Source organism: Salvelinus namaycush, chromosome 26 (genome assembly GCF_016432855.1).
Source record: "Salvelinus namaycush isolate Seneca chromosome 26, SaNama_1.0, whole genome shotgun sequence".
Lineage (NCBI taxonomy): Eukaryota > Metazoa > Chordata > Actinopteri > Salmoniformes > Salmonidae > Salvelinus > Salvelinus namaycush.
In genome coordinates this window covers 29,156,812-29,175,547 of record NC_052332.1, presented here as the reverse complement: position 1 = coordinate 29,175,547, position 18,736 = coordinate 29,156,812, and the positions used below count along the sequence as shown (strand labels likewise).

Genomic DNA, 18,736 nt, shown 5'->3' with positions numbered 1-18,736 from the left:
ATAAAATTGGTGGTTCAAGTCCTGAATGCTGATTGGCTGACAGCTGTGGTATATCAGACTGTATACCACGGGTATGACAAAACATGTATTTTTACTGCTCTAATCACATTGGTAACCAGTTTATAATAGCAATAAGGCACCTTAGGGGTTTGTGATATTTGGCCAATAGACCACGGCTAAGGGCTGTATTCAGGCACTCCACATTGCGTCGTGCTTAAGAACAGCCCTGACCCATGGTATATTGTCCATATACCACACCCCCCTCGGGCCTTATTGCTTAATTATAAACTGGGTTGTTCGAGCCCTGAATGCTGATTGGCTGACAGCCGTTGTATATTTAAACAATAAGGCCAGATTGGGTTTGTTATATATGGCCAATATACCATGGCTAAGAGCTGTTCTTATGCACAACGCAATGCGGAGTGCCTGGAAACAGCCCTTAGCCGTGGTATATTGGCCAAATATCACAAACCCCTAAGGTGCCTTATTGCTATTATAAACTGGTTACCAAAGTAATTAGAGCAGTAAAAATAAATGCTTTGTCATACACATGGTATACGGTCTGATATACAACGGCTGTTGCAAAGCCCTTAGTGTCACACCCTGATCTGTTTCACCCGTCTTGTGCTTGTCTCTACCCCCCATCAGGTGTCTCCCATTTTCCTCCATTATCCCCTGTGTATTTATACCTGTGTTTTTTGTTGGTCTGTTGCCAGTTCGTCTTGTCAAGTCTTACTAGCGTGTTTTCTCGTCCTTCTGGTTCTGACCATTCTGTCTGCCTGACATTCTGTCCCTTATTGACGCTGTTTTGGATTACCGACCTCTGCCTGCCTGCCGTCCTGTACCTGTCGGACTCTGACCTGGTTACGAACCTCTGCCTGTCCTCGACCTGCCCTTTGCCCCCTCTCCCCCATGTTATAATAAATTATCTAAGAACTGAATACTTAGCCATGGTATATTGGTCATATACCACAAACTGCTGAGGTGCCTTATTGCACTACCAAATCTCACTACCAAATATGGTAGTGAGAGGAAGCCATCAGTGGGTGAAGATGGAAAGAGATGGATTTTGTCCGACATTCTGCACATTTTCTCATCGATGAATCATTTGATCTCAATACAGTTTTCTGTTCCCAAAACTACAATCTGTTATGAAAAGAGTGGATTAAAGTTTTGTAGATTTATCCTTTGCAAAAGTTTTTAAAAATCGCGTTGTTTAGAAGTTGTGCAAAGGCGAATTGAGCTATTGCACACGCGCACTGCACAGAGTAGGGGTTTCCTAACGCGACTTTCTTTTCCCCAACGCAGTTAAGCCAAAATCACTCCCCGTTATTCAGAGGGGCGTTCTACAACGCTTTGAGCCTTCACCAAGTCCGGAAGTGAATATCACCTAGCGTGAAATTTCAGTCACTGATTAATAACATTTGCCCTTGTATTTCAAGATTAAAAAATATAACAACATAACGTCGTGGACCGAGCTAGCCATTAACGTCCCTTGACGCTCAAAGACAGATTCAATGGCTGTAGCAAATAAATATTTGTAGTAAAGTAAATATTTGAGAAATTATGAATAATACGCATATGCTTTTACCGGAAAATAGACTACTAAAGATAATATAACAACTTCAAATACCAAGCTAGTAACGTTAAGTAGCCACGGTCTCAGCGCTGATTGCCTGTGAGTGAGACAACGCAAACTAGCCAATGGGAGCGTAGTAGAACGTCTCTTTAAATAACGGGGCGTGGTTTTGGCGTAACCGCGTTGGGAAAAGAAAGACTCTTCCCGCGTCCCTAATGGACATGTGCAGATATATGCTAGTAGAACACGCCAATAGGATCTCGCTAGCTCGTGCTTGGCTCTGCCCACCTCCTTGCTTGTTCTGCCTACTATGACTAATTTGTTATAATTGGAAACGACAGGCTGTGGTTTATCTTGGTTTACGTATAAAATACTTGTTTTTACTGGCTCGACACTTCCGGATTGGAGTCTGGACGGCGGTGGGCGCAGTTCTCCAGAGTTGTCAGTTTGCTGGTAAACTGTTGAAGTTGTTATACACTGTCAATACCACCTCGTCAGTAAAATAAGGTAATTTAATCTTACTGGTTTAGCGCACCGCTGACTTCTTGCTACTAGTAACTAACTAGCTAACATAGCTCGTGTACGAATAGCTACTGTTCGCGCAGGGTGCTAGATGTGAAATGTCGCTATCCCGCCTGTCAAAAACTGGCGGCTAACGTTAGCTGTAACTATTTTCTTACGACTAAACAACGACGAGTAAGTCAAATCCTTAATATGGAATATAATTAGCAACCAACGTAACTTCTGAAATGTCTAACGTTAAGTGTGTCAGTGAATTTGCTGGATAACCTTCAAAATAAAACTATTTAATATTTGTGTCCCACAGATGGAAGGAGATGAGTGTGGGAGGTTTCCTCCAGAACCATCGGAGGGTAAATCACAGAGGGGAAGTGTGGCCTCCTCAGTCACCCGCGGTCAGTTCCCTTCTTTCTTTCAGTCTGGTGTTTACAATAGAATATTGTTTTGTCCCTCTGTTTTTCTTATTTGGAAGATCCAAGATTGTGTTAGTGTTATGTCAACTTCCCTCCCTGTGTGTTTTCTCCTACAGCTCAAGATGTGCTTGTGTACCTGGTGGGTGACAGTGCTGTACACCTGTGTGTGGAGGGGGTTGGCTGTGTGAGTGTCCAGGAGCTAGGCCACAGTGTCCGGGAGGCTCTCCACATTCCTGATTCGGCAATGGATGTCTTTGCCTTCTGGCTCTGCTCTCCTCTGCTCGGTAATGACAGCTCTCTCTGTAATGCACCACTCTTCCTCCTCCCATAGCCCTCAACAGCTGTGCTGCACATGCTGTGCTGTTATTTTAATATAAACAACTGAATCATTTGTCATTCATTTGACATTTTTGTTGCTTTTTTCAAGGGGAGGGCTGATTTGTATTACAAAGGAATAGTGTTGTGGCTGGTCTGTTTCACTGTCTCATGTATGTGTAGAGATTGTGGAGCCCTTGGGCCACAAGTGGAACACTGCCCATTTGTATGCTTCTCTCTTGAACTACTGTCATGTTGGAAGACTGGCATTGTTTGTCAAATATGGAAGAGATCACTACAGCAAAATTAGTCTAGGCCAAGTCTAACTTGTGGATATAGTGTTAAAGATTAGCATGCTTTGTCATGCCAATCATTTGATCTTTGTTATACAATGAGAATGTTTATTCATCCTTTCAAAAATAATGACATTTGGTTGTCTACATCCTGCCTTTTCCTCCTCTCTCAGAACTGCAGTTAAAGCCGAAGCATCAGCCTTACAAACTGTGCCGCCAGTGGCAGGACCTTCTGTATCGCTTCACTGAGGCCTCGGAGGAGGACATATCTCAAGGTGAGACTGCCTGTGTCTCTGTGTGTAGGGATGACTTAATTAAATATTTTTTTGTACGTTTTTGTATTTGTTTCTGTATTTTGAGCAGATTCATATTTTGTCTCCCATGTTATTTCCCCCCCAAATTGTTAAAAAAAATTCATCCCCACTGCTGAATTCATATTACTTTGTCAACCTGACCTCCTGTTTACTCTGACCCAACATCACTAATCCTAAACTGTACATCTGCCATCATATAAAATGTTCTGTAATACCCTCCACATGCTGTAGTCTTTTTTTTTTTTTTTTTTTTTTTTTCAGATGAGCCGAGCCTGCAGTACAGAAGGAATGTGTTTTATCCCAAGTCTAAAGAGCTGCAGGTACTGCTTGTTCCATTTTCTCAAACTTTACATGAAGCTGTTGGGAAAACATTTTCCTTTAATATCAGTAAGGTTGTATTGTCAAATGGATAGATTATACTTTCCTGTTCGTAGACACATACCCGAGTACTCTAGCACCAACCTTCAGACAAAAGTTTGTTTGTTACAAGAATGATGAAGGGAAATTCAACGGTAACGGAAATTGCGCAGACTCAGATTCTTCACTTAAAATGTATGCTATGCAAACCATACAACTCTAGGCACAAGGACTACTTTTAACAATCTACACTGAACATTTGGGTAGATGCTGAGTTTGGTAAAAGAATTTCGGTAAAATCTTCCTCCGTTATTTTGTTTCCATGTTTTCCAAAAACGGTTAAATATCTGCTCTGAATTAAGATTCAACAATGTCTACATAACAAATGGGGTGTCAGCTATGACATGAAACATTAACTTTGAAAAAGTATTTTGGTTATTGAACTACAGTAGTCTAAGTGAAGGTGATTTACACCCGGTAATGGAATTTCATCATGAGTCCCTGATCTGTACTAAACATCAAATGTATTTTTATATAGCCCTTCTTATATCAGCTGATATCTCAAAGTGCTGTACAGAAACCCAGCCTAAAACTCCAAACAGCAAGCAATGCAGGTGTAGAAGCACGGTGGCTAGGAAAAACTCCCTAGAAAGGCCAAAACCTAGGAAGAAACCTAGAGAGGAACCAGGCTATGAGGGGTGGCCAGTCCTCTTCTGGCTGTGCCGGGTGGAGATTATAACAGAACATGGCCAAGATGTTCAAATGTTCATGAATGACCAGCATGGTCAAATAATAGTAATCATAGTGAACAGGTCAGGGTTCCATAGCCGCAGGCAGAACAGTTGCAACTGGAGTAGTAGCACAGCCAGGTGGACTGGGGACAACGAGTCATCATGCCAGGTAGTCCTGAGGCATGGTCCTAGGGCTCAGGTCCTCCGAGAGAGAATTAGAGAGAGCATACTTAAATTCACACAGTACACCGGATAAGACAGGAGAAATACTCCAGATATAACAGACTAACCCTAGCCCCCCGACACACAAACTACTGCATAAATGCATAATTATAGTTATGAATGTCCTTCTCTTCATGGTGATGTGTCGTTTAAATGGGTAGACAAAAGTATAAATATGCAATATCCGCCTTTGCATATTTGGGTATTATTCTACACACTGGCTATTATTTTAATGAGATCTGTCCCTAAACAAGACCAAATTTAGTTGGACTGGACCAAATCTGACCCAAAAGTATGGACATCAAGGTAAATTACAATAGAGTACGTTATAGTGTTCTGAACTTTACTCTACTGTACATTACTATGCTTTTTTTCTTTCTTTACTGTACTAAACAATACTCTTATTTACTGTCCAAGCTTGTGAACACAACTGGTTTGATTACTAGTGCTTTCCCATTATAGCCAATTCAATTGCTGAAATTCCGTTACCAAATCGTTAACGGAATTGAGTTTTAATCACTGAATAATTCATCAACAAAATTGGTATCAGTAGAAACACTAACTAATTGATATGTCTGCCTTTACTTGTTACTTCTGAACTTTCATTATCCTTCCTCGTGAGGGAGAGAAATTAGAAAATATCTTAAAGATATGTGGGGTTTTGGTAATGGAATTAAGGCGCAATGTTTCTTAAACTTACAGAAGGCAGAACAATTTCTTTAACTATGTGTTTATTCGTTGGCATGTGTCTTCAACATTGTTTTAGATTTATTTCTAATACCTTTTTAAGCCTTTCTGGGAATGTTTTGTTCTATTTGTTTGACCAGAAATCAAAGCCATTGCTTATTCTTAATTTTAGAATGAAAAATGGTTTAAAAGTATGTATATGCCTTAATTTCTGAAATATAACTTAGCTTTCATTTGACACTCAATTTGAGATGCTCTTATGAACTTCACATGTTGGTGCTCATGGGTCCTTTTACATGGAAATTACCCAAATTCCCTTGTTTCTGTTTGGATCCTCCTATATTCCATCTGTCATTGCATGGCCTTTCCCTCTAGATTGAAGACGAGGGGGTGTTGAGACTCCTTTATGATGAGGCACGGGTTAACATCCTCGCTGGCCGCTTCCCCTGTGACCCTGAGACCTGGATGGGTTTGGGCGCACTGTCTTTTGCTCTGGAGCTGGGTATCGGTCTGGATGACCAGAAAGCCACGGCTGCTTTAAGGTAAACTATGCCAGGGATTTGAACATCTGCCTCTTGAAGTTATGTTGTATAACTCATAATTCTTTTCAATACCTGTATAACTCAATAATTTTTATCAATGCCCTGATTATTGCCTCTTCTCCCAACTCACTCAGGGAGAAGAAGCTGATATCCTTCCTGCCTGTACATGTTTCAGGGGGAGGTGGGGGGCTGTTCTCTACCCTGAGGGGGAAAGGGGGCCGTCAGGCAGGGCTAGAGCGCAACCTGTTGGAGGAATATCGCAAGATCAGCACCTCAGGCAGCACCCCCCTGGAGCCCACTCAGCGTATACGCCAGTACCTCAGCACATGCCACTCTCTGCCTTACTACGGGTAAGGAACAAGCTGGACAAAATGACCTCAACTGCATGGTGCATGGAACACATTCAGTTTCTATCTTGTGCCACTTGCATCACGTCTCACTGGTGTGAGTTTGATTTTTTTTCTGGGCAGGTGTGCTTTCTTCTCGGGGGAGATCGACAAGCCAGCCCAGGGGATTCTTTATAGAGCAGGACGGAAAGCTGTCAATGTGGGGATCAGTCTGGAGGGGGTGTATGTAATGAATGTCAAAGAGAAGGTGAGACCTGGAATAATGTCAAGTTAAAATTAATGATAACTCCTTTCCATAACAAGCAGAATATTACCTATTTTATTCTGTGTGAATTAAGTATTGGCATGAACCAGAGGGATTCTTTATCAATGCAAAAATACTTTTCACTGAATGACCCAACCCTCTCCCTTTCTGCCTCTCTCTGATGCATCCCTACTCCATGACAGCACGTGCTCCTAGGCCTGCGCTTCAGTGAGCTGTCTTGGGACCACAGCTATCCTGAAGGGGAGGGTGACTCACACATCCTGTGGCTCGAATTCGATGGGGAGGAGGCTGGCACCCCTGTCAACAAGTTACTGAAGATCTACTCAAAACAAGTATTAAAACCTAAACCTAACTTCTATTTCCCATTGTGCTTTTCCTTAGTAGGCGGTCATAGATTCCCTTGAAGTGACCAGAATTCCTACTAGTCTTTGTTCCCTCCTTGTACCTCTAGGCAGAGCTTATGAGCGGCCTTATCGAGTTCTGTGTGGAGCTACGTTCTGCAGCCGAAGGAGGGACGACCACGGAAACAGACGGCGATGTCGGTCCATCCCATCAGCCTGCTGGACAGGCGGGGGGCAGTGGCGGAGAAGGGAACGGTCGCCGTGGCAAACTGCGTAGGCAGAACAGTGTGGTGTGCAGTCGGGTCCATACACTGAACACCATCAGCTATGTGGACAACGGTTAGTCTGGGGAGGGAGAATCATGCATGCCATTCATTTAGTCAGTATTAACCATCCATATGCACAAAGTATGTGGACACCCCTTGAAATTAGTGGATTTGGCCATTTCAGCCACACCGTTGCTGACCGATGTATAAAATCGAGCACACAGACATGCAATCTCCATAGACAAACATGGACAGTAGAATGGCCCGTACTGAAGAGCTCAGTGACTTTCAATGTGGCACCGTCATAGGATACGACCTTTCCAACAAGTCAGTTCATCAAATTTCTGCCCTGCTAGAGCTGCCGCTGTCAACTGTAAGTGCTGTTATTGTGAAGTGGAAACGTCTAGGAGCAACAACGGCTCAGCCACGGAGTGGTAGGCCACACAAATTCACAGAACGGGACCGCCGAGTCCTGAAGCGCGTAAAAAAACGTCTGTCATCAGTTGCAACAATTACTACCGAGTTCCAAACTGCCTCTGGAAGCAACGTCAACACAATAACTGCTCCCCGGGAGCTTCATGAAATGGGTTTCCATGGCCGAGCAGCCGCACACAAGCCAAAGATCACCATGCGCAATGCCAAGCGTCGGCTGGAGTGGTATAAAGCTCGCCGCCATTAGACTCTGGAGTGATGAATCGCGCTTCACCATCTGGCAGTCCGGCGGATGAATCTGGGTTTGGCGGATGCCAGGAGAATGTTAACTAAAGTTTGGTGGATGTGTAATAATGGTCTGGGGCTGTTTTCCATGTTTCAGGCTAGGCCCGTTAGTTCCAGTGAAGGGGAATCTTAACGCTATGACGATTCTGTGCTTCCAATTTTGTGGCAACAGTTTGGGGAAGTCCCTTTCCTGTTTCAGCATTATTTATATGTATTTTTTTTCTTAATTGCCCACGTGCACAAAGGGAGGTCTATACCGAAATGGTTTGTCAAGATCGATGTAGAAGGACTTGACTGGCCTGCACAGAGCCCTTACCTCAACCCCATCGAACACCTTTGGGATGAATTGGAACGCCGACTGTGAACCAGGCCTAATCGCCCAATGTCAGTGCCCAAACCTCACTCATGCCCTTGTGGCTGAATGGAAGCAAGTCCCCGCAGCATTGTTCCAACATCTAGTGGAAACCCTTCCAAGACGAGTGGGGGCTGTTATGGCAGCAAAGGGGGGGACCAACTCCATATTAATGCCAATGATTTTGGAATGAGATATTTGATGAGCAGGTGTCCACATTCTTTTGGCCAGGTAGTGTAAGTTTCACTTGTTTGATATCAGGTAAGGTTGTAAAACCTAACTGTTAAATGTATTTGTTGACCCGGCAGGTAAAGAAATCAAACGTCTGAAGCCGAAGAGGGCTGCTTCCTTCTTCACCAGGCAGGCACAGCCACCAACATATTCCGTAGTACAGGTGCAAGAGAGTTTGGAGCAACGGTGATCCTCCATCTCCAGTATAGGCACTGCTCAATGCTAACTGGAGACCAAAACTGAACATGCATGTTAAGATTGAGAGGAGAAAGAAAGAAACGCCAACTCCTTGCATATCTTGTTTGCGGAAACACAATGGACCAAGAGTGGGATTTTAAGTGTGAATAAATATTTATGCATAATTGTGTGTATATGAAGTTAGATGAGAATATTGACATTCTTTAGGTGATGTTGAGTGTTGTTGCTTCACAGGTCAAGTTGAGCCGGCTACCTATTGGTAGTTTTAATATGAAACTGTGGAGTAATAGTAACATTCACAGTTGCACCACTTTGTATCTTTACCCTTGTGATAAGGGATCTTTTTACTGTTCTCCCTCAGATGGAATTGATCTACTATGACTACGTACAGTATCGCCCATTGAGACGTATGCAACACTCTTGGGAACCCAAACAGCACGGGGTATTGTCTAAAAGGAGGGCGATATTGAAGGCTCTGCAACTATATATTGCTCAAACCTCAGTCTTTGTACCAAAACAAACATGTTTCCTGCAGTAGTCTATGCTGCTCTGTGCTAAACATACAGTCCATGATGACCATGAGAGACTGAATCTGTGTCCTCCCAGAAATCACAAGGTCAACCATATTCCAGACTGCACCCTTTTCCAAGTGGTTTTAGATTTCACTTTTTGTTATTGTTATATTGTACAACATACAAGGGCAGTTTGACTTAGGTGCTGTCCATTTAAGAAGAGGATGTTTCCTGCTGGCATCTCCTCAGTGTGTCAGTATGAGAGGAGCGATTCTACTGTATATCTCTGATGCAATTTAGTGTTAATACAAACTGAATGTGGTTTCTACTGTTATAACTGATAGTCAATTATGCAAACCTACAAAAGAATCAGAACAACAAAATGGTCTAATTCATTGTTCCTAAGTCAAGCTCTCTATTATTTTAAAACAATTGTAGTGTACTCTTGCTTTTATGTGCACATGACTATCTTAGACTGCACTGTTGATATCTAAAATACTGCAGTTTTTACATTTGGTAATTATTGATATTATTGGAGTAATACCTTTTGACTCTGTCTTTCTCACACAAATTAGGCATTGGGTCATTTGAAGCCTTATTCATTTACAATGCAGTCTCGACCAAGTGCCTTTTGTTTCAGTATTAATTTGGTATTGAGAGACTAACCTGGTATTTGTGTTGGCTTGTTTGTCTGTTAAACATGATCACCAGAATGTTGCTATATTCCTTTTTAACTGCTCGTTTTGCTATAAATTTACATGACCTCGTGTGTACACATTGAGACAGTCAAATATATCAAACCCTTTAACTTCAGTTTTCTTTGGTAGTGCACATTATAGAAATTACAAACTAAACAAGTGGCTGTAGGTTTAGTCAAACCCATTAAACCTTTTTATTCAGCTTTATACTGTTTTGACAAAACGGTGAAACTTGAATTTTATATTTTTATTTGAAACATTTTTTTGTTCATTTTTACAATAAAAACGTTTGTCCATATCAGGGCCTTAATGTCTTGATTTGGTGTTCCTTGAGTCCTTGCTGCCACCTACTGGCTCGTGTTTTACAAGCATCTCGTCATGACAGTACGGTAATTCTCTTGCAGGTTTGGTAGTGTCGGGGAACATAGCTGGTTGTCTGTTTAGGTGGCTGTCAGTTGTATTTAGCTAGCTATTATTTGGTTTGTTTCGCAGATATTCGGTCGAAATGGACGGGGATATTAATGCTACGGCTCCGGGCACCACCCCACCTGACTCCGACCCAGCGCGGAAGCGCAGAGTGCACGGTATGTTGAAGCTCTACTATGGGCTGAACGAGGAAGGAAAGACCGTGGATCAAGCTGAGTCCATGGATCCTTGCGATATCAACGGGCCGCATTTCGATCCTGAGGTTTATCTCAATAAGGTAAAATCCAGTTTCTGTGTCTGGATGCGACACATATAGCTCGCTATTCACTGACCATAAGACAATACGTGAAAGGCAAAACGTGCTTTTACAGTGGCAAAGGATTGCTATTATTTTACCGTACGAGGGAGCCAACTGCTTGTCTGTCATTGGTGTCACCAAGTGGTGTATATAAACAAGACCCTGGATTGCTGACGCAATGTATTGGCCAATGACAGGCTTCGAAGGGACCGGTCGGCCATATTGGCACTCCCCAGAAGATGCAGTACTCCATAGGAAAGAATATAATTCTACATTATTTTTAATTAAATGTATTATAAAAATTACATGTATTTAAGCATTTTTTTGGTGTAGTGGGAACAGAAAGATTTGAACTTTCCAAAAATGATACTTTGTATATACACTACCGTTCAAAAGTTTGGGGTCACTTAGAAATGTTGTTTTGAAAGAAAATCACATTTCTCTCCATTAAAATAACATCAATTTGATCAGCAATACAGTGTAGACATTGTTAATGTTGTAAATTACTATTGTAGCTGGAAACAGCTGATTTTTAATGGAATATGATGGAATATAGGCATACAGAGGCCCATTATCAGCAACCATCACTCCTGTGTTCCAATGGTACGTTGTGTTAACTAATCCAAGTTTATCATTTTAAAAGGCTAATTGATCATTAGAAAACCCTTTTGCAATTATGTTAGCACAGCTGAAAACTGTTGTTCTGATTAAAGAAGCAATAAAACAAATTCTTTAGACTAGTTGAGTATCTAAAGCATCAGCAAAACACCAGTCTCAACGTCAACAGTGAAGAGGCGACTCTGGGATGCTGGCCTTCTAGGCAGATTTGCAAAGAAAAAGCCATATCTCAGACTAGCCAATAAAAAGAAAAGATTAAGATGGGAAAAAGAACACAGACACTGGACAGAGGAACTCTGCCTAGAAGGCCAGCATCCCGGAGTCGCCTCTTCACTGTTGACGTTGAGACTGGTGTTTTGCGGATACTATTTAATGAAGCTGCTAGTTGAGGACTTGTGAGGCGTCTGTTTCTCAAACTAGACACTCTAATGTACTTGTCCTCTTGCTCATTTGTGCACCGGGGCCTCCCGCTCCGCTTTCTATTCTGGTTAGTGCCAGTTTGCGCTGTTCTGTGAAGGGAGTAGTACACAGCATTGTACAAGATCTTCAGTTTCTTGACAATTTCTCGCATGGAATAGCGTTCATTTCTCAGAACAAGAATAGACTGATGAGTTTCAGAAGAAAGGTCTTTGTTTCTGGCCATTTTGAGCCTGTAATCGAACCCACAAATGCTGATGCTCCAGATACTCAACTAGTCTAAAGAAGGACAGTTTTATTGCTTCTTTAGTCAGAACAACAGTTTTCAGCTGTGCTAACATAATTGCAAAAGGGTTTTCTAATGGTCAATTAGCCCTTAAAAATGATAAACTTGGAATAGCTAACACAACATGCCATTGGAACACAGGAGTGATGGTTGCTGATAATGGGCCTCAGCACGCCTATGTAGATATTCCATTAAAAATCAGCCGTTTCCAGCTACAATAGTCATTTACAACATTAACAATGTCTACACTGTATATCTGATCAATTTTATGTTATTTTTATGGACAAAATCATTGCTTTTCTTTCAAAAACAAGGACATTTCTAAGTGACCCCAAACTTTTGAACGGTAGTGTAAATGTATATTTAATTTGTATAGTATCATTTAAAAGTATGCATTAAGGTGTCTGTAATAGAATAAACGTGGCAAAAGCAAATGTAGATATTAATAAATACATTTATATAGCTTCCTAAATATGTTTTACAATGGTGAGGGAGTGCCAAAATAGAGGCTACAAAACACCTGTCATCTAGTGTATATAGAAATGATTGGTGTCATCCAGGTAGTACAGTAGCTGTCTGTTGTCTTCAAAACTGACCTTTGAGTCCTATTGGTGTCTGCAGCTCAGGAGAGAATGTTCCCTCGGAGAGCTGATGGACCAGGAGAGCTGCATGGTGAAGCAGATCCGCTCCTTGGACAGTGACATGCAGACATTGGTGTATGAGAACTACAACAAGTTCATCTCTGCCACAGGTAAGACAATAGGTGATAGTGTATGCAATGCGTTGGACATCATGTTGTTGAATTGGATCATGTTGGTCTCACTCTGTTCTGTGCACATACTGTATACCATGTGATGAATTAATGAATGTCCTCATCTTCTCCTACTAGACACAATCAGAAAAATGAAGAATGATTTTAAGAAGATGGAGGATGAAATGGACTGTCTCTCTACCAACATGGCTTCTATCACAGATTTCAGTGCACGCATCAGTGGGACCCTTCAGGACCAGCATGCACAGATCACCAAACTGTCAGGTTGGTAATGAAACCCGAGGTGACGCCTCCACCGCCTGAAATGAAAACTAGATAAACAAATCGTATTTCTTGGTCATATATCTATCATTGTAAGACTACTTGTGTGGACTGTGAACCACTTCATAATACGCTACTACTAATTATGTATATAAACCCTAGATTGCTGATGCTATGTATTGGCCATTGAGGCTTTGAAGCCATCGGTTGGCCATATTGGCACTCCTCAGTAGGAGCAGTCCTCCATAGGAATGAATGGAACTCTACAGTATTTCAATTAAATGTTTTAAGGACAAAAGTACATGTATTTAAGTCATTTTTATTGAAGTGGGGATGGTAACAATAGTACAAAAAATAAAAAATACTTTAAGGAAAATGTTTTTATATACATTTTACATTTTTATTTTTATGTTTAGCTCACATAATATCATTAAAGTATGCATTTAGCTGTCTGTAATAGAGTAAACGTGTCAATAACGAATGTAGACATTAATAAATTCATTTTTATAGCTTTACAATGGAGGACGATTACCAAGATGGCTGGGCAGTGTCTTCAATACAGCGCCCTCTGTCAGTCATCCAGGGTTTATACACATTATTGTCTACTACGGTGTTAAGACAGGCAGCCCAATTCTGATATTTTTTTCACGAACTGGTCACTTGACCATCAGATCAGCTCTGAAAAAAATGTGATTGGTGAAAAGACCAATTAGTGGGAAAAATATCTGAATTGGGCAGCCTGTCTAAACGCAGCCCCCCCCCCACCCCTCACCCAGGAGTCCACACTCTCCTGAGGAAGCTGCAGTTCCTGTTTGAGCTGCCTGCCAGGCTGAATAAGTGCCTGGAGCTGCAGGCCTATGCCCAGGCAGTGAGCTCCCATCGCCGTGCCCGCTGCGTGCTGCAGCAGTACAGCCACATGCCCTCCTTCAGGGGCATCCAGGATGACTGTCATGCCATCATGGACAAGTTGGCACAGGAGCTTAGGCAGAAATTCAGGTAGGAGTCTCAGGAAACGTTCAGTTGGTATTCACTTTGGTATGGTTGCAAAACAATGGTGTTTTAATTTTAATTTCTGGTTCATATTATATAGCACTAGCTAGGTTTCCATTCACATAAAGAAAATATGCGCATATTCCTACCAGTGGTGTGTTTCCACCAAATTGACTTTTTGTGGATTAAAAATCATGACGTAGTGCACACAAAATTTACTTTTTCGCTTTCGTTTTCATGTACCAAATAAAAATATAAAGTTAAATGTGTTTCCATCGTATTTTCAGCTCTACCGATAGTTTTGTAAAAAAACGGTTTTGTTAAATAGCAAATGTGCCTTCCCTGGTCTTGGCACATGCGCTCTAGTCAACAGCTCACAGATACAGTGTGGTTGATGAGATTATTATGGATACGAGCGAGAATATTTTTATTTGTCAAACGGCAGTCAAGCATCGATCATCATGTCAATAAGACCTTCAATATTTATTGGAAAGGAGCATCAAGCTCGTCACCGTGCACTTTCAGCACCCTATGAAGTTCATATAAACATATTTCATCTGTAGCCTAATAAACTGCATGATTTCCCGAGTCGTAGTGGGAGGACCACACACCATATCATCGCATGACTCCAAGTTTACTTCGATATGATGGTTATTATATTAATATTTGTGCATAAAGGCGTTTCCACCACCACTTCTCACATAATTAATTGTAATTAACAAAAAGATCCCACCATGTCCCCATTTATAAAATGTAATCGAAACTTCCTGTTTCCATCACAGCTGTCGTGATTTTGTTTTGTACGTTATGACTTTACTCGCATAGAAATTGTGGATGGAAACGTGGTTAATACTACACTATAACTGCATGAATGCCTCATCTTTGTTTGGTGTTGCATGTGTTTGCAGAGATGGAGGTTCGAGTGCGAAGGACCTTTCAGAGTGTGTGGAGCTTCTGCTGCAGCTGGATGAGCCGGCAGAGGAACTCTGTGACAAGTTCCTGAGTCACGCCCAGTCACGATTGGAAGCAGACCTCCTAGGACTGGAGGCGGAGCTGAGACCACCATTGTCCTCTGGACCCACAGCAGTGACAGATCCCTACACTGGCCCCGCCCGCAGATTGTCAGTTGAACCCACTGCTGGATCTCCCACTGGCCCCTCCTCTCTAAAAAATCCCTTCCTCTCTCCCAGCTCAAGGACTGATATTCTGGAATTCATAGACAGAGGTTGCAATGAATTTGTCAGCAGCCTTTGCTTGGTCATTGCCTCGTACCAAGAGTTGTTTGTCAACCGTCCGCAAGAGGGTGAAATGGCCTCCAAAAACATCCCCCAGATGGCTATTGGCAAGTTGCATGCTTTTGTGGATGCCCTGGCCACCCGCTACTTTTCCCTGGTTGAGAGGAGGATACAGGAGGAGAAAAGTGTTGGAGACAACTCTCTCCTGGTCCGGGCTCTGGACCGTTTCCACCGCAGGCTCCAGGCTGTGGCCAAACTGCTGCCTGGGTCTGCTGTGCCCAGCCAGGGGACTGAGATCGTAGTGCGAGCAGCCAGGGAGAGGATCAAGCAGTACCTGGCAGCCCTGCAGAGTTTCTACCTGAACAGCCTGACAGACGTGAGGCAGGCCCTAGCAGCCCCTCGGCTGGGTGGAAGCTCAGCCGGAGGTGGGTCTCATCTAGGGGGGCCAGCCACCGGGAAAGATGCTCCGGCCAGCTTGCCAGAGCTCCTCTCCACTCTGTCTGCCTCCATTCTCAATCAGATCAAGTCAGTCCTGGCATCCGTGCACCTTTTTACTGCAAAGGACATCACCTTCTCCAACAAGCCTTACTTCAAGGTGAGGTAGATGAATATTCATGCTATTGGTGGTTAGTTAGTTGGCCCCATATATTTTTTTAATGCCATTTATGTAACTAACTGTATGTTAACATTGACATCCCGGTTGGATCTTTTTCTCCTCTCTCTCTTTCTTCAGGGGGAGTTTTGTAGCCACGGTGTGCGTGAGAGCCTGGTGGTTAACTTCATTAAGTTTGTGTGCCAGTCCTCGCGTCAGTTCTGTGAGAGTGCAGGAGACCGGGGCGGCTCTACACCCCCTGCCCTCCTACTGCTGCTGTCACGCCTCTGCCTGGACTATGAAACCTCCACCATCACCTACATCCTCACCCTCACAGACGAACAGTTCCTCGTGCAGGTAAATGTGCCAATGAACCTCTGAAGATTTCTTGAAAGCAATTGGTGGGAATGTAAGAAAAAAAAGTCCTCTTTAGTCATGAGAAATGTGTATCACATGCTATTACACATGCTGTTATATCCTCTCGTTTCTCTTGTGTTCACAGCATCACTCTCCTGTAACTGCAGTCACAGCTTTATGTGGAGAGGCCAGAGAGGCAGCACAGAGGCTACTGAACCATTATGTCAAGGTACACATTTTCCCACCTTCTTACCAACAAATGACTATTGCTGCAAATGGCCACTTCAGGCCTCGTCCTTCTATTTCTCTGCTGACCCCTTCTCTGTTGCTGTGGACAGGTTCAGGGCCTGATCATATCCCAGATGCTGAGAAAGAGTGTGGAGACACGAGACTGGGTCAACACCATCGAGCCCCGGAATGTCCGTGCTGTGATGAAGAGAGTGGTGGAGGATACCACCTCTATTGATGTGCAGGTAAGGCCCGTTATCTATTTAAAACCCTTTGGTAAACATGCTTTACAATGTGGGAAAACTGTAATTACTGTATAATTGTGAGTGGACAAAAGCAACATCAGTGCTAGGAATCTTAACAGCTTTACTACTCCCTGATCTGTCCCTCTCTCCCTGTGTTGCCCTACAGGTGGGTCTTCTCTATGAGGAGGGGGTGAGGAAAGCCCACAGCAGTGACTCCAGCAAAAGGACCTTCTCCGTCTATAGCAGTTCGAGGCAGCAAACCCGCTATGCCCCTAGCTACACACCTAGGTACCTGATCTACAGTTGCCTAACACACAATATGTTTATAATGACATAATATACACTGCATCACAATGTGTGGAGGTTTGGCAGAGGCAGGGTCAGTCAAATGTTAGGATGATTGCTATCTTCCCCAATGGATAAAGATTTAAGAACGGTTTTGTCTCTCTGCAGTGCTCCTATGGATACCAATCTCCTGAGTAACATACACAAGCTCTTCTCTGAGCGGGTTGAAATATTCAGTCCTGTGGAGTTTAACAAGGTGGGTAGTGAGTGGTTTGGACACAGCTCTGGTTCCCTGCCCCCCCTCCATTAGCCTTTTTATTGCCTCAACTCTTTCTGTCTTGATCTCTCTGCTCTCAGGTCTCTGTGTTGACGGGAATCATAAAGATCAGTCTGAAGACGTTCCTGGAGTGTGTCCGCCTGCGTACCTTTGGTCGTTATGGCCTGCAACAGATTCAGGTGGACTGCCACTACCTGCAGATGTACCTCTGGCGCTTTGTCTCCGATGAGAACCTGGTCCACTTCCTGCTCGATGAGATAGTGGGCAGCACTGCCCACCGTTGCCTGGACCCCGCTCCCATGGAGCAGAGCGTCATCGAGGTCATCTGTGAGAGAGGTTAAAGGCTAGAGGTCACATTGGTTGAGGAACTGGTGAAATGCGATGGTGAAATTGAATGGTGTGTAACAGAGTAAAAAAAAAAAAAAAAAGAACATTGAAGTCAACTGAACTGGAAGACTTAAAAAATAGATATTTTGCTGGACACACTGGATTCCCATGATGTAAATGTGGGATCAGTAGGAGGATTAAGGTTACTTACTATTGCTGCATGTAGACAGCCAGACTAATTCTGATCTTTAATTGGTATTTTTACCAATTGGATCAGCTCTGAAAAAGATCTGATTTGAAATAACCTAATGTGGCAGGTGTAAAAAGACGCCTGAACGGAGTTCCCACATCTGTTTTTTCAGGGGAAATGGAAGCTTTGGTTAAAAATATTGTATCCCTGAAAAACGGGAAACATCCACTTTGTACCAACCCCCTGGAGAGAGGATGTGAAAATGTGATTGGTCAAAAGACCAATTAGTGGAAAAAAGATCAGAATTGGGCTGCCTGTCTAAATTAGGATGTTTGGGTGGGGTGCATCTATAATCATTTGTTTGCTAATTACTAAAATTGTAATGTAGTAATATGGTGTAATAAAAAAAAGTTACATTCATAAACAGATGAGGTACTGAGTTGCCTCTCCTACCTTCAAGGTCATGTGATCTCAATTATTTTCTTTCTCTTCTCTGTTTTGCACACTTAATTCTGCAGACTAAATTATAATGATTGTGTTACAAGTATTCATCTCTGTAAAGTATGCTATATAAAGTGTCTGTATTCTAAGTGGGGCAGCAAGTAACCTAGTGGTTAGAGCGTTGGACTAGTAACCGGAAGGTTGCAAGATCAAATCCCCGAGCTGACAAAATAGAAATCTGTCGTTCTGTCCCTGAACAAGGCTGTTAACCCACTGTTCCTAGACCGTCATTGAAAATAAGAATTTGTTGTTAACTGACTTGCCTAGTAAAATATTTTTCAATCATAATTGATTGATTGATCGTAGTTTGAATCAATGACTGGAATCATTGGAAATAATTGGAAATGTGTAACATCAGTACTTCCTCAAATGTCATAAGCATGAGACGATGAGTCCCGTCTCTCGCAACCATTAAGCGCGCAGTCGAGTTAAAAGGTGTACAGTAGAAATTTGACCACTTTTCTCGGCCGTTTGATAAAGGTGGTCACCGCCCTAGCGTAAATTTGATTGGTTTTAACACTCCCCTCTCCAC

General features: G+C 42.7%; 2 protein-coding genes across 3 annotated transcripts; both read left to right on the top strand.

Annotated features, from left to right (window-relative positions):
• The first annotated feature begins 1,954 nt into the window (after window positions 1–1,954).
• frmd8 (FERM domain containing 8) lies at window positions 1,955–10,202 on the top strand. Of its 2 annotated transcripts, none has more exons than XM_038965092.1 (11): window positions 1,955–2,086; window positions 2,406–2,493; window positions 2,628–2,795; window positions 3,293–3,394; window positions 3,695–3,753; window positions 5,806–5,972; window positions 6,107–6,322; window positions 6,443–6,566; window positions 6,767–6,916; window positions 7,036–7,264; window positions 9,051–10,202. In XM_038965092.1, the coding sequence occupies exons 2-11, from the start codon at window positions 2,406–2,408 to the stop codon at window positions 9,068–9,070; spliced, it is 1,323 nt and encodes a 440-aa protein (XP_038821020.1). In that variant the 5' UTR covers window positions 1,955–2,086; the 3' UTR covers window positions 9,071–10,202. The 2 variants fall into 2 exon arrangements, with proteins under 2 accessions (XP_038821020.1, XP_038821019.1); XM_038965091.1 differs by having other exon boundaries at window positions 8,569–10,202.
• Window positions 10,203–10,252: 50 nt separating this feature from the next.
• Window positions 10,253–18,127, top strand: vps51 (VPS51 subunit of GARP complex). Its single transcript, XM_038965090.1, has 11 exons — window positions 10,253–10,602; window positions 12,566–12,695; window positions 12,834–12,980; window positions 13,754–13,973; window positions 14,876–15,797; window positions 15,936–16,151; window positions 16,297–16,380; window positions 16,490–16,624; window positions 16,791–16,912; window positions 17,078–17,165; window positions 17,267–18,127. The coding sequence occupies exons 1-11, from the start codon at window positions 10,405–10,407 to the stop codon at window positions 17,525–17,527; spliced, it is 2,523 nt and encodes an 840-aa protein (XP_038821018.1). The 5' UTR covers window positions 10,253–10,404; the 3' UTR covers window positions 17,528–18,127.
• The last annotated feature ends 609 nt before the right edge of the window (window positions 18,128–18,736 follow it).

Excerpts from the sequence above, each read along its gene's own strand:
- frmd8 (XM_038965091.1), top strand. The coding sequence starts at position 2,406 with ATGGAAGGAGATGAGTGTGGGAGGTTTCCTCCAGAACCATCGGAGGGT. Across the intron at positions 2,796-3,292 it reads GCTCTGCTCTCCTCTGCTCG|AACTGCAGTTAAAGCCGAAG; the intron begins GTAATGACAGCT and ends CTCCTCTCTCAG. Across the intron at positions 3,754-5,805 it reads CCAAGTCTAAAGAGCTGCAG|ATTGAAGACGAGGGGGTGTT; the intron begins GTACTGCTTGTT and ends CTTTCCCTCTAG.
- vps51 (XM_038965090.1), top strand. The coding sequence starts at position 10,405 with ATGGACGGGGATATTAATGCTACGGCTCCGGGCACCACCCCACCTGAC. Across the intron at positions 16,625-16,790 it reads CCACCTCTATTGATGTGCAG|GTGGGTCTTCTCTATGAGGA; the intron begins GTAAGGCCCGTT and ends GTTGCCCTACAG. Across the intron at positions 17,166-17,266 it reads GTCCTGTGGAGTTTAACAAG|GTCTCTGTGTTGACGGGAAT; the intron begins GTGGGTAGTGAG and ends CTCTGCTCTCAG.